Source organism: Sturnira hondurensis, unplaced genomic scaffold, assembly GCF_014824575.4.
Source record: "Sturnira hondurensis isolate 20B ecotype Veracruz unplaced genomic scaffold, ASM1482457v3 Scaffold0022215, whole genome shotgun sequence".
NCBI lineage: Eukaryota > Metazoa > Chordata > Mammalia > Chiroptera > Phyllostomidae > Sturnira > Sturnira hondurensis.
Genome location: NW_028094846.1, coordinates 7246425 through 7258516, shown reverse-complemented (window position 1 = coordinate 7258516; position 12092 = coordinate 7246425). Strand labels below are relative to the sequence as shown.

Sequence of the window (12092 nt, the reverse complement as noted above, 5' to 3'; positions counted from 1 at the left end):
AGTGCACGAAACACAGCGAGAATTCTAGGGAGAGAATGGAAAAGAGTTGATACGTGCAAACCATAGTCAATACAGAGCAAATAAACTGAACCATTTCTGAAAATTTAAAAATCATCGCAGATCAACCAGGCTACGATTACATCCCGTTTTCCCGGGAGGCCAGTCCCTGACGGAGAGTTATCTACTGTAGGTAGACGCAGGAGGTCCAGACGCAGAAGACAAGGGGGACCACTACTTCCATTGTTACGAGTAGACCTCCAGCCTCCTAGCCAACTTCCAAACTGTCCGGACCAAAAGATCACACGTCTCTCTCTGTGCCAGCTTCCAAAGAGAACAATTCACTTCCAAGTTTGTCCGACCAAGTCTTCCCCCTTGCTGGTTTCCTCCCTCGCTCACTTCTTACCGAACAGGTGCTGGCTGGGCTTTGCTTGCAAACAGGGTACCACATGCCATGGGTGTAGCCATGAACAAAGCCCAGCCCTGGCCTCAAGCAGCTCCCAGCCCCACGTAAGGTAGAAACAAAAGGGCATGGCAGTAGGGCCACCCCCACTTGGTTAACATTGACCCCCCAGCTCCTCAAGTACAAAGTCAGGTGGGAGTGAGGGTAAGTGACCTATGTGCCCCCACGAGGCCGAGGACAGGACACAGGAGAACCCTCGAAGAGCAAGCCCACCTCGCTGAGACCAGGGAGGGCTCCTGCAAGAGGGGCCACTTAGTGAATAGCCCTGGCAGTGACTCCAGTAAGTTAGGTGTGGGGGAGGAGTTTCCTGTTAGGAGTAAAAGTGCAGAGGGCAGAGGGCAGAGGCCAGGAAAGACAGAAACTACTGCTACTAGTTTGGTGTCGCTGGAAGTTGAGAGAGTGGGTGTGTGTGCATGAGTGCAAGCGAGTGAGGTCTGGGTGTGAGTGTGCAGAGGCGCACGCACGTGCACACACCTGTACGTGTGGGTGAGTGTGTGTCTACCCCGGAGGGCAGTGACTAGCCTGAGAGGCTAAGCAGGGGCCCCTACAGCCTCCTAAGGAAGCGGGACCCTATCCTGAGCGCTCAGCAGGGCCGCCCGAGGGTTTTCGGAAGGAAGGCGACCTGAACTGCTCTGTATTGGGGGAGGTTCCCTTCGATGCAGTCAGCTGGAGGAGAAAGGGGTCCCTCAGCTGAGAGACCGCCAGGATCCACAGGGCCAAAGCTGACCCGTGCTGGGCTGGAGGGCACGGGAGAAGCGGGACGGAGAAGGGTTTGTCTGAGGCAGGGAGGGGTCCTTCTCCGCTCCGTGCTCGGGCTGAGAGTGAGAGACAGCTCCGCATTCTGCAGAAGAGCATGTCCTCCGGGGGCAGAGGGCTCGGGTGCCAGTCCTGCCGCTGCACGAACTCACTGTACAACCCGGGGCAGCACCCCGTTCCCCTCTGTGCTCCAGGTTCTCCACCACCTTCCTCGAGTTACCCGGGAGTTCCTGTTTGTGAAGTGGCCACGGTCGGGCCTGGCACAGAGCAAGGGCCACACGAGCACTGGTCTAGTAAAAACCGTCTTCAGTAACTTCCTGGAACGACTGAGCTCGCATCCGCCTGCTTTGCGTTTCCGGGACTTCATCCTCCATCACGGCCCCGTGTGTTTGTGCCGTCTCGGCTCTGGATGACCCGTGCCCTATCACAGGGCCTAGCGCGCTGCGTCACCCTCGGCTGAGAAAACAAAGCCTCTGGGAACCTGTGTCTACTTCGGACACAGTGAGGACTCGAGACGACGCTGCCTTTGCTCCCTCGCCCCTCACCCACATCCGCACTCCCTGCCAGGCAGAGTCCCTTCTGCCACCCCCACCCCCCAACTCTGAAGCGGAACTGCTGTCCCTCCAGCCGCCACTGGTGTCCTGACTGCTGCGTCCCATGAGCCCCACTTAGGACGTCTGGCTTGTTGGGTGCCCCTGTGCCACCCGACACTGACACCTCTACCCCTTTCTCTCTTCCCCAGGTCTGCTGTCTCCCAGGCCTCCTCTCCCAGCCCCCAGGAGCCCTCAAACTCCCTAGGCATCCTGGGCCCTCCCAGGGCCAGGCCGGGACAATCAGCTACAGGTTGCCATCCAGCAGGCCATGAGCACCGCCCACGCACAGCCCCTGCCTCCCTCACACCGAATTCTCCAGCACATGGTTAAATGCCTGATAGTTCGCCTATCAGAAGCTCAAAAATGGTTGGATGGATGGACAGACAGATGGACAGATGGGTGAACACACAGATCCAAACTACTTAACTTCTTCCCTAACTGGCCCAGAAGGCCCAGTAATTATCTGTGTGAAAGCGAGCAAATGCTGAGTCACCAGCAGACTCACCTACTGATGACTCACCTAAGGATCCACTCCAAAGCGCTAGGACTTCCCCTCTGATCGGTAGCTGGACTTCTCATTCAGAAATGAGCCATAATGCCTGGGTATGGCATCCTGATTGGTTGCCATGGCCATGCTTTGACTTCAAAAGGTTCTGGGACTTGGGTTCCAAGGACCATATTGCATTTTTGGACAGAACCGCTCTTCTCCCCCACGCAGGTCTGACTCACAGAGAGACCGGGCGTTTTTGCTTGACCACTACACTTTGCTTCTCAGATGTTCTGTTTTTGAAAAGATCAAAGGGCGGGACGGTTTGAAGGCAGGTAGGGAACACAAGGAGCAGAGGATGCTACCACTACTTTGCAGACACAAATTTAGCATAGAGGCACGCTCTCTGGCAGGTGCCAGAATTACGGGGTGTATGATGTGAGCAGAAGGGGATTGACAAGCCCCCAGAGTATCCTAATTCCATGTACTGAAGTGCAGAAGCCCAGGATTTATGGACTTGTTTATGGCATCAGGAACTGGACGCAACGAATGTGCAGAGTGTACAGGCTCAGAATCCCAGCTAAGGTGCAGCCTCCTCCCCCACCCCCCCTGTTTATCTGGCCTCCCCAAAGCACAGACTGGGGCGGGGATGGAGCCAGGCCTCCTGGGGCACACATTATGAATGACTCAGATGGCACCCCAGAGGAGCCGTAAACAAGAGCGTGAAGGACGGAGCAGGGGGGGGGGGGAGGACAAAGCCTTCCGAGTGACAAGCAAGTGGCTGGGTTTATTCAGGCTGCCTGCCAAAGGGGACTCTGAGTCCCCCGCCCTGGCCCTGTCACCTCTGGGCACTTCCACCCACGAACTGTGGAAGCCTCGGGGGCTTCCACATCATTCCTGAGGAGGGGAAGCGGGCTTGCAGCTCACAGCGGACAGGCACAGAGCCCAGTGAACAGCGCCCCGGCCCCCTGCGCTGTCCCCGCAGAGAGTGGCAGAAAGGGCAGGCTGGGGACTGGCGCAGGAGGGCGGTCACAGGTGTCAGGCACTGAGGCGGGAGGGGGACGTCAGGACACTCGCACGGTGGTCGTGCTCTGAGGAAAGCGCTCTGTGCCACACCCAGAAGGGCCTGTCCTTCCCCAGCCTACACCCTGGACACCTGGAGGCCTCGAGTCCCAGAGCCAACCCCATGAGTCAGACCCCAGACCCTGAACCACGTGGGCCAGGGAGACAGCAATGGCTGAGCACTCGGAAACTCAGATGCGGGGAGTGCTCAGTGTTGTATGGGGGGGGGGAGGGGCGAGAAAGGCTGGGAGAGCCATCAGGCCATGATGTAAGCCCAGCCTTGGAGGAAGGGGAGTGGGAAGCAAGTTCGGGTGAAAGCCAGGCCATCTGAGGAATGTTCTGCAAGGTCTTGGAAGTCTTCAAGCTGGAGCCTTGAGAGCCCTGAGTCTCCCAGAGACAGGCGTGCCCGTGTCCCTGCCACACCAAGGCACATGTGCCATCTGGGTCGGTGAAGCCCCATGGCCGGAAGACTGCGAGGCGGAGTCCCAAGGCAGCTGCAACATTTTACGAACCCCCGGTGGTCTCTGTGCACATTTAAGGGCAGAGGCCGTGTTCTAGAGCACGGGGGCAAATCTCCTCTACACGGGGCCAGGCGGTCAGCCCTGCACGGCCTCTGCTGCTGCGATTCCACCCAGCCATGTGGCACGGAAGGAGCCAAGGAGAGCCCATGGGTGTGTCTGCGTTTCAGTAAAATTTCACTTTCAAAACTGGTCTTCAGCTTTGGAGCAGATGCGGCCCTGAGGTCATCGTCCACCCAGCTCTGCTCTAGAGTCGTGGGAATTACGCTTTCTGAAAGTACCAAACCCCGTCTTCACCTGAGACAGATGAGATGGGAGCCGCTCCTGCGGAAGGCCGGAGGGGAGCTGCCGGAAGGTCTGTGCCTGGCAGCTCCCCTCGGAAGCCCCTGAGCCGCCTGTGTGGACAGCAAAAGCAGAATCTGGAAGCCGCTGCCCCACTTCTCCACAAAAAACCTCGAGTTTCAGACGGCTCCTCATTCTGAATGGATTCCCAGTGATCTAAATTTCTACTTTTCTGCCCAGTAAACACAACTGAGACTCTAACGCTGCTCAAAGTCTTCCGGGTAACCAAAGAGAACCAGGCATGCGCTTGGCTCCTGGGGGACTTCAGCACACAGACATGAGACGCACAGCACCAATAAGGCAGGAAGCAATGTGCGCCAGAAAACCACACGAGACAGGCTTCGGGGGGTGGGAGCACCCTTTGGGGTAGGGGACCCAGGAGGGCTGCATGCACGGGGGGGCCAGCCCCGGACTGTCGGCCGAGGGGCAGGGGACAATTGCTTCACTTGTACCAGCAGACACTGCTCTCTTCTGGAGGGCCTTTCTGATTCACCTTGTATACAAGCAAACTCACAGATCTCATCCTAGTCAAGGCAGGTGAACAGAACCCACCCCGGAGCCCCACGATTCTCCCACTCCACGGGGGGTCAGGGGCTGCTCAGCCCGAAATGCACGCCCAGGCCCCAGGCACTCACTCTGACTCTGAGCAGGGGTGCAGCGAGGGAAGAGGCAGCTGGGACATGATGGGTGCAGTGGGGTGGTGGGGGAACTTGTCTCAGAGGAGCTCCGGGAAAGGCCTGGCGTGGCTCAGTGGCTCCCATTGAGTCCTACTGCATAAAGGGGGAGACAGCACCTGCAGCCCTCCCTCAAAATCCTCTTTACATCCATGTTGACACGTCTGTGCCTGCGAATCTGTCTTCTGTGAAGTTCCACCCTCCACGCAATCAAAGCTCCTCCCCTCGGTGCAGAGCTCCCGTACTGGGAAAAGGGGTGGCCAGCTCATTACTCAGGTGTCATTCCAAACGACGACAATGACAAAAAGCTGCCAATATGCCCTAAACAAGAGGCTTCCGACCTGACGCCTGCAGACTCTGGCCACCAGGAAACCCAGAGAACCCTCAAAGTAACGTCAACTGCACAAACCTGCACGCTTCCCTGAGGGGGGATTTAGTTTTCATCACATTCTCAGAAGGGTTGGTGACCTTATATGAACTTCGGGACCCTTGTCCAGCTTATTCAAATGAATGCTGCCCAGGCTACAAAGAACAAGTGAGTTTAAAAGATAAGCGTTCCTCCGGGCCTCCGACTGCACCGTGGTCTCAAGCGCCTTGAGACCACCGTGTAAAAAGACCCTGTCTACCACCACTCCCCGACGGGCGAGCAAGCTGACACTCTAAGGAACTGAAGTGAGCATCCCGCCTAGGTAGAAATTAGAGGTTCATGAGTCAGACGCAAAGACAAGGAGGTCACTCGGGAACGATGGCCTCCATGGTGACGGCCGCACGGGGAACCGATCCCTCGGCTCACGCCTCGTGCTGGGCACTGACATACATGACCGGTTTGGACACCCTAATATGCTGCAAGACATTGTCTCGTTTTTCGAGGTGAGGAAACCAGGCCTCAGAACAGTGTGATGGATGCCAAAGATCCTGGCGCCGATGAGCGTCAGAGACGGGGTCCGACTCCAGCTTCATCTGGCTCCCGGGTTCTGCATCAGGAGACGCTCTGAAACTTGGACTCTCACAGGGGAAAACTCATCTTTGAGTCAGGGACCGTTTCTTAGACACCTGAGTGCTCCCCACAGTGCTCTGCATGGTGAGGCCCCCCCCCAAATATTTGCTGAACGAAGAAACCTGGGCCAGGGCTGCAGTCCTGCCAGAAACTCACGGACTCGGCCTCCTGCGGCCTGGCGCTGCAGGTGGCTGCTCTGCTGGGCAAGTTCAGGGAACATTTGAAATCAATTATGGGTGAGGAGAAACCTATTAAAAGGGTTTTTTTCTGTGTATGCTGGGGGTGAGGGAGAGGAAAGGAAGTTGAGAAGCGGGGAGAGGAACAGGATGGTTTCAGGGTTGGGTGCGGGAGTTTTCACCCCGGGACGGCACAGAATTTGGCTTCTGTCCACTGCTGAGTTCCAGTGGTCGGTCCCAAAGGGGTCCCGACCTCAGGCTACTCCCAGGGGGCACCCACCCCTCAGCTGCAGCTGCACACGGAGCTGCCTAGACCTCACTGCTCTGCTTCTGACCTATAGGAGAGCAGCAGCTTCATGAGGTCTCATTTTCAGCATCACTCCCCTCTGCGGGCCACAGAGGCCCGCACTGTCCTTGGCGCTAAAGGATGGCCTTCTGGCAATCCGTTCTAGAACACAACTTCCTCTTTTGGGTGTGAGTTTGCGGAGAGGGTAGGAGGTAACCCTAGCTGATGTTTTTTTTTTTCCCCTAATTTTCATTCTGGAAAATAAAGCTCTTTTCAATTAAAGTATAGTTGACATACGGGATTATATTAATTTCAGGCATACAACATAGTGATCAGACATTCTCGTACCTTACCAGTTGCTCAAGGTCATAGTCACACACCCCCAAAATGCCAGTGCGGCCCCTTCACATAGATCCTGAAAAAAATTTGGATGAAGCGGACCCTAAGGGATGCCTACCAGCCACCCTGTGGGAGGGGATGATTAAACACAGCCCAGAGGCCAGGGCAGAGACAGCCCTTCAGGAAACCAGAACTTTCCCCACAACGTGGCTTCCAAGGCTGGCCAGCTCTCCTGTGCGTGCAGCAACACTGCCACCTAGTGCCCTGTGTGGGAAGTTTTCCCCGATGCCCCACATCTCAGGGGTCCCTCTCCACTTTGGCTGGTGTCTTTGATGAAGACGTCTTTGATTATGAGAAAATGCCCCTGGTGAATAGATGGAGAACCAGGGCACCAGACCTAAGTTAGGGCTGTGGAGACTGAGTTTTGGGGACTGCTGGGAAAGAGTGTGGGAGCCAAGTCCTGCAGCACCAGGGCCAGCCCAGTGCAAGTGAGTGGCTGAATCGCTTTCAGTCCCAGGAACAGGACCTACTAGCTGCCATCCAACACTGGGGAGAGGGGGATCTGTCATCCCAGGAACAGGACCCCGTAGCTGCCACCCTGCCCCGGGGGCAGCGGGGGGGCAGATGCAGTCACCCCAGGAACAGGCCTCAACCTGCTAACATGGCCAGGGAGAGGGCAAGAGAGGAAAATGCACCATTCTCTTAAGGGGAGTAAATAAATGCAAATAAGAGACCTCTCTGCCTTAGAGGGGCTGTCTTTGACCTTGGCCCCAGCAGAGTTCTCCACCACGGCTCATGAGGCATAGGAGCTATGCACAGTGAGAAGAAAGGGATGTCTGAGCCCCCCGGAGTGTGGTTGCTAGAATCCTGAAGAACGAGGACCTGTTCCTTTTCCCCATTTTCCCAGACTTTTAGCCTAAATCTTTCCTGAACAATTACTGATGTGCTCAAGGCTGAAGGGAGACATAGGGTGGAAGCTGGAGAGGAGACAGCCCTAGGCAAACCCCCCCCCCCACTTTCCTGGTGCAGACTTGAGGGGAAATACCAGTACACCAGAGAGGCCACCTTGATTTGAAGAGCGAGAAACCCCAGAAGCTAGACTGTCTGCAAAAGATTCCCTGCCCGATTTTACATGCTTAGGGAGGTTAAGAGGGTTCAAATGGGCGCTTTGGAGAAGGATCTGAGTGTGTGTGTGTAGCAGTGACGTGGGGGGGCAACTGGTGGGGATGGACAGGTGGTCATGGGAGGGGGTGGGGGAGATGTCACCGGGAGCGCTGTAAGTGAAACCAATCGAGATGAGACAGGAGGACACTGAAGGGTCAGGATAGAGGCCAGGGACCCCCACTCAGGAGTCTGCCTCCCCAGGTTTGAGGTTTAACAACCCAGAGCAAGTCTCTATGAGCCTCTCTCGTGTGTTGCTGTTGGGTCTTTCCCTAACGCCTCCCTGGAAGCCAGGGAACTGATCCCAGAGCCGGGGCTGCTACTGTGAGGGGAGGGGTGAACAGAGCCTCGGACCTGGGCGAGACGGTGAGACTGCCCCCCCCCTTCCGCCGTCCCGCAGATGGGCACCGGGAAGCCAGATCAGGTGGCACGGAGGTGTCATCTGGGAAAAGCAGCGGCATTGCCAAGCCTGGTCAGATAATCATCTTGTTATTTCTTCCACTTGGCCCTGGAACAAGGGATTCCTTTGCCTCCGTCTCTACCCCCACCTATGTGACAGCCCAGCCTTGCACCCTCTCCCCACCCCCACCCCCCGCCTCGCACCCTCTCCCACCCCAAAATAAAGTGCGGTAAAGCCACAAAACTCTCCAGTGCTCAGCGTCTGGGAATCCCAGCTTCCAAAGGAGAAATCGCAGCCAGAAAGGGGAGACAGCGTGTCCAGCAGGGGTGTTGCAGCAACTCCCCACTGAAGAGGCTTTCCCTCCTAGACTTCGCCCTCTAGTCTGAAGCTCATTTGCAGGCGTCCAGTGACCTGAGACATTCATTTTTTGTCTGCACAGCCGTCAAGCGCTCCCTGGCTACAGAGCTCCATGCCCAGGGGGCCCCGGGCGGGCTCTGTGCTGCTCCCGTTTCCGTCTCCACGTACTGGGACTGGAAACACCCACAGGTGTTGTGGACGATCCAAACAAATAAGCTTCAAGAGGTCCTACATGTGCCTAGCCTCAGGTGAGGTTCTGTCGCTGGGGGCGGGGGGCCCCAAAGGGATGACATGGAATGATGAAGTGTCAGGTGTCATCCCCAACCTGTGTTTGAAACAGTTCCCTTCAGTAAAACAAGGGAGCCGGTTCTTTCTAACCCCACCCTTTCCTGCGACCTGCTGGGTGCCTGCCTGGGAAAACTGAGATCTGAGTGTAGTGGGAAACAGGTGTGGGTGACGCCCCCAGAGGCTGCCTGCAACAGAAACCGTGGCGTTACACAAGGTGCCTTCTCAGGCTCCTCTCACGATCACCAGGGCTCGCAGCCAGGTTCCTGGCTTGTGAGTGCCCACACTTTCCAGGGGACCCCTATGTCCCTAGGCTCACATGTGACTAGGAGGGGACCCCAGGACCTGAACCAGATAGGAGCTATCTGCTAAGTTCAAAGACAGGGCACTTATCCAGACGCGGTGGCTGAGCACCTGGCCGTCTGGTGCTCTGGCTGCCCGGCCCAGCCCAGGCGCGACTCACCACCCAGGTCCTTGGGCTCTCACAGGGCTTCAACTTGCCTGGGTCTCTCCTACTGGACTATAAGAAATGGTGTGTGAACCTCATCCCCAGTGACAAAGAACTGGGGGTCTTCCCCTTTAAAGAGGAGTGAGAGAGTAGGCTGGAGGTCTCCAAAGTGCCAGCACAGTGAGCAGGACCACAGACTGATACAAGGGACAGACCCTCTGTGGTCACACAGTCATCACTGTATCACTATTGTAGGGAGGCTGGGAGCCCTGCTGGGCTGGTGCAGAAAGCCTCTTACCCCCTCTTCCTGGCCAGCCCTTCCTGGTTTTCCTGCTCCATCCATCCCTTCCCCTCTGCACCCCCATGGTCTGACCCCATCAAAAATGAAGCCAGTCGTACCCCGAGGAGCAGGGGAAGCCCAGGAGGGGGGTATTACCTGCAATGATGGCTGGGTTGCTCTGACCTCCCTCCGGCTTCACCCAGGCTTCCACTGTGAACGCCTCCCGGGGAATCTCAGCCAGCACTTCCGGACGCAGCAGCAGCCTCTCCCGCCTCCCCGAGAAGTACAAGACGGGCAGTCCCCCTCCGTGGGAGTTCGAGGTCTCGGCTTCCTGGTAGGGGTTCCCTTTGCCATTCTGGACACTGTCCTCCGAAGGACTGGTTCTGACCCCATGCTTCAGGGGACGCTTAGGCCAACGCTGGAAATGCTGGGGAGAGACATTGAGGTCTTTGTGCACACCCTCTGCCTGCCCTTTTGCCACCTGGCGACGTCGCCTGGTCTTGGCCAGACCCTGCCTTTGGGTCTCTGGTTCGGGTGCCCTCTGGTGTGCGAAGGTGGTGGTCATGGTGGCTGCCGTGGCTGAGCGTCCCCCAGTCCCAGCCTCACCTAGAGATTCCTTGGATCCTTGATCATCAAGATGAACACCATCGTCTCCCAGCAGCTCTGACTGCCGGACAGGACCATCCCCTACCCGCAGGGCAGCCGGCTGCTCAGCCTCACTCCTCACGGCTGCTCTCGGGGTCAGGGCTGGGCCAACCCTGCTCACAGCCATCTCCTGGGCGGTGGGCAACCTGCGTCCTGTGTGGTGGGTGCCCAGATCCCCCACAGGATAGGGCCTCAGGGAGCTGCCAGGACTGCTGGGGTAGACCCCAAACAGGTGATGCTGGGGAGAAGCTCTGGGTCTTCGGACCTTGGTGCCCAGCCAGCAGCGCTCTCCTTCCGATGGCATCTCACTCAGGTGTCCCCTCTGAGCCAGGGACCGCTTGTGTGGCCAGCCCGGCTTGGAGCTGGCCGGGCTGAGCGCCCACCCAGCCAGGATCACCAGGCTTAGTCCCAGGATCTTTAAGCACATCATGCTTCCCCCAGCTCTTCACACAGAACCAGAAGTCAACTTCTGGGTACCACACTGGGATGATGGGGGGACGGGCTGGAGAGAAAGAGCTGGCCAGCCGTGGACTCGCGGTCACCGGGGAAACGTTCACAGACCAAACTTTTTCAGGCAGCCCCAAAAGAGTGCCTCTCCTGGCTACCTGCTCCGGGGCCCGAGCCAGGCGGTCTCCACGCCCCAGCCAGCGTGCGCCCTCACCTCTCCCTTCACCTCCCTCCCTGCTCCAGCTCGGTCCTCGCAGTGAAGCTCCTTTCCCTGGGTTCCTTTGAATTTCCTCCAGAGAGCTCAGGTTTCTCCTTTTTTACCCCCCTTCTCAGTAGCCCCTCCCCTCGCTGATTCTAGAGGAGGGACACGTGGACAGAAGCCAGAGCCTCTCAAACACACACTCGCTCACAAACATGTAGCCCTCGCAACCTGAAATCATCAAAAAGACCCTTCTCCTCTGATGTCCACTTTGGTCCTTCCCAGGAGCTCCCTCCTTTCCGTAGTCCTTCACCTAAATTACAGTCACCTTCGAACAAACGCCCAGAAGGAAGTGTATGCAGATGCACAGAGTCTTATGCTAACGGAAAAGGGCAAACAGCATCGGGGAGCACAAAGACCCAAGAGGGCACTTAACTGTCACTCTGCAGGTGTGTCCTCGGCCCGAGTCCTTCCAGCCTCCGGTCTGCCTTGCAGGTCACAGAGCTCCTCTCAGCTCCAGGCTTGGGGTGGTGGAGTGTTGAAGGTTTTGTTTTTGTTTTTAAATCCCCTTCCGACTGGTCAGTATGTTGCAGGTCTCTGTCAAGTGCTCCTTTGGGCTGCTGGTCTGACGCCCTAATAACCTGATGAGTCTGAGAGCCTTGGACTCGACCTTCTTGGAGACTTGTGGGTCCCTGGGAAGATGGACAAGAGAGTGAGAAGAAGAGCCCATACTTCAGGGAACCTGCTCGCTCCGGCCCCTCCTGCTCCCCATCTCCCTTCCTCTCTGCCTAGAATTATCTCCTCGGTTGTTTCATTTAAAGACCACGATGATGTCAAAGCTAATAAGTTCAGTGCATCACTCCACCCACTCCCTGTCCCCTCCTTCCCCCCGACAACCCCCCACCTCCCCGAGGCACAGGGCACAGATGCCACTCTCGGTTTCCCCAAGAAACATCTCGGGCTTCCTCTCTCAGCAGCCGCAGCCTACACAATCAATAGCCAACAATCAATACGGTGTTGGAGCCCTCTTCTCTGTATGTCTCCCCCCGCCCGTCTCTCTCACACACACATACTCACTCACACACTCACACACTCACACGCTCACGTGTGTCGGGAGCAGCCCTGCCTAGCAAACCCACACCAGCCTTTTAGGGACTCCTCACATCTCTTTCTTCTGCTT

General features: G+C 57.1%; 1 protein-coding gene across 1 annotated transcript in view; it reads right to left on the bottom strand.

The window, feature by feature from the left end:
* The window catches only part of PAPPA2 (pappalysin 2), a 180619-nt gene extending 169716 nt beyond the window's left edge, over window positions 1-10903 (bottom strand). Inside the window, exon 1 of the mRNA XM_037035167.1 lies at window positions 9778-10903. Coding sequence (XP_036891062.1) covers window positions 9778-10696 — 919 coding nt within the window. The 5' untranslated portion in view covers window positions 10697-10903. The remainder of the gene's footprint in view (window positions 1-9777) is intronic.
* Window positions 10904-12092: the final 1189 nt, after the last annotated feature.